This window comes from Sphaeroforma arctica, assembly GCF_001186125.1.
Source record: "Sphaeroforma arctica JP610 unplaced genomic scaffold supercont1.4605, whole genome shotgun sequence".
Classification (NCBI taxonomy): domain Eukaryota; class Ichthyosporea; order Ichthyophonida; genus Sphaeroforma; species Sphaeroforma arctica.
This window is the reverse complement of record NW_014035953.1, coordinates 1-2,371: the sequence shown is the minus strand read 5'-3', so window position 1 is coordinate 2,371 and position 2,371 is coordinate 1. Positions and strand designations below refer to the sequence as shown.

The 2,371-nt window shown below is 42.0% G+C and overlaps 1 protein-coding gene across 1 annotated transcript; it reads left to right on the top strand.

Moving 5' to 3' along the window:
- Positions 1–118: 118 nt before the first annotated feature.
- Positions 119–346, top strand: SARC_14422 (hypothetical protein; the record flags this gene model as incomplete). The annotated part of the gene is made up of 1 exon (XM_014291443.1): positions 119–346. A coding segment is annotated over one exon (228 nt), but the record flags the coding sequence as incomplete, so codon positions are not given.
- Positions 347–2,371: the final 2,025 nt, after the last annotated feature.

The window sequence follows — 2,371 nt, the reverse complement described above, 5'->3', positions numbered from 1 at the left end:
TTATATAAATATAAATTTATATTTATATTTACCTATAGCAGTATTAAGCTGTACTCAATCTGTACCCATTCTGCGATACATGAAAGACTACCCACCTTTTTTTTTCACACTACATATCATGGCCATTCAGGATGTCGTCAGCATTGTTCCTTTTGATAGCGAGGTACAGAAGAAGCCTTTGACGGGGCAAACCATAGCCAAGACAGGTGAAGACGGTAGCGTTGAGGTTGAGTTAGACACTCAGGACGTGGAGGCAGATAGCCGAGTGTTCATCACGGCCACTTGGATGGTACGTGCGGGGGAAGGGGTTGCGCTCGTTAAGGATACGCTTGTGCTCTGTATAGGTGTATGTGCGTGAGCCGTGTGCGTGTACAGGTGCGTCTGTGTGTGTACAAAATGGTGTGCGCGCGTATTTGTGGGTGAGTCTTCTCTTGCGAGGAAACGGTTTAAGCGTCCTATTCCATATGTGACGTCATTGGGTACGCCAGAAGAACGTATGATCTCGTGATGACTATATCTCTTTGTTAGTGTCTTGTCACACGGATCGCTCCAGTCTGCGCGGTGTGAATTACGAAACCCCTTACGAATCCTACTCAAACCTTTGGCTTTCGCCCGATCTTTTGTAGAATATGCTCGAGATAGCAATTGAAAACCAGTACACCTTCATAGGCTCAGTATATGAAAACGCCCGCACGAGCGCTATACCAGTTGATCTCGAGTATACGATGATCGTCAAACTGGAGCCCATGGCCTACATACACATTAAGTTTGTCTGGTGTCTAATAGTGTGTTAGTGTAGTAATGCTCACCCACACACTCACTGACCATATATTGTGCGATTTTTCTTGTATACAGGGCCCCACTGGCGAGCTTCTGACGGAGACGGCATCAGCACTGTACGGGTTCACCGATTACACGATGTCAATGACTGCCACAGCCCAGCAGGTGCTACCAGGAGACCTCGTGGCATTCTATATTGATATCAAAGGTATGGGTACGATGGGGTGGAACTTGTAGTCAGAGTCACATGCAGGCGCAAACGAAGCAAACAAATGGTGTGCTTGTATGTTGCAGTCGTGGCATTCTATATTGATATCAATGTTATGGTCAAAATGGAGTGGGACTCATTGTCAAAGCCAATGTATGCGCGAACAAAGCAAACGAACTGCGTGCTTGTGTTGCGCGACGCCGTTGAATGCACACGTGTGGGTGGTCAATCACACAAAACTATAAGTTCAGTACGTTCGCCAGTAAATGAGCTTAACACTCATGCCTTTCGTTCTTCTCTCCAGACGTCGCCGGAGCCTCAATAGAGCAAGAGGTGACCGTGACAGTCTATAGCCACAACCGATCCATTCCGTTGACAGCCACGGCCCCTAAGGGCTGTCTGTCGGGCATGGGCGAACAAGTGGGTGAAACGGTCACGTGTACATCGAAGGGTCCTAGCCAGCCTGTGTGCAAGGTAGGGTTATGCGACGTTCTGTGCGTTAAGGGAGCGGTACGAAGAGGTCTGTAGTATCTTAATATTACTTCTTATTATAACTAATAATTTTTCCTGATTATTGCTGATTGATGTTTTTAATTATTCCTGATTCTTGTTCCTAATTGTTACTGATTGATGATTCTATTTCTTACTGATCATTGTTTCTACTCCGGTATAGAGATATATGTGTAGATATTGCAATGGATGTACGGTGTGCGCTTAGGGTATGCGGTTAATTGTATATCTAGACGTAGACAGCTGAACCAACAGCGAATAATGGTTAGTGCACATTCCACTCCACATTCTCGATACATACATTTTACCTACCAATGTGTATAGAGTCTAATCCGAGGCGATATCACGGAACGCGATCGGACGATTCACCTTGAACCTAATCAGGAACCTTCCACTTAGAGATCACTGTGTCACCTCCATCGGCTCTTCACTCATGTTCTATGTGTTTAATTTCATACAAACAGGTCACTTTGCCAGGTGTTGTGGGTAACTTCGTTGCTGTCGCTTCCAGTGAAGACCCAGACGGCAATTGTGTGTCCACTTATTGGACTTTCGGGAAGTCCGCCGAGGAATGGAAGGTAACCAATGATCATATCTTCTTTAGACTTAATGCCTGCGTATATATATGTATATTTTACACACACACACACACACACACACACACACACATATATATATATATATATATATATATATATATATATATATATATATTATATATATATATATATATATATATATATATATATATATATATATATATATATATATATATATATATATATATATATATATATATATATATATATATATATATATACATAGACATATATAGATATATACATATAGCTGCATATATATACATAAAATTGC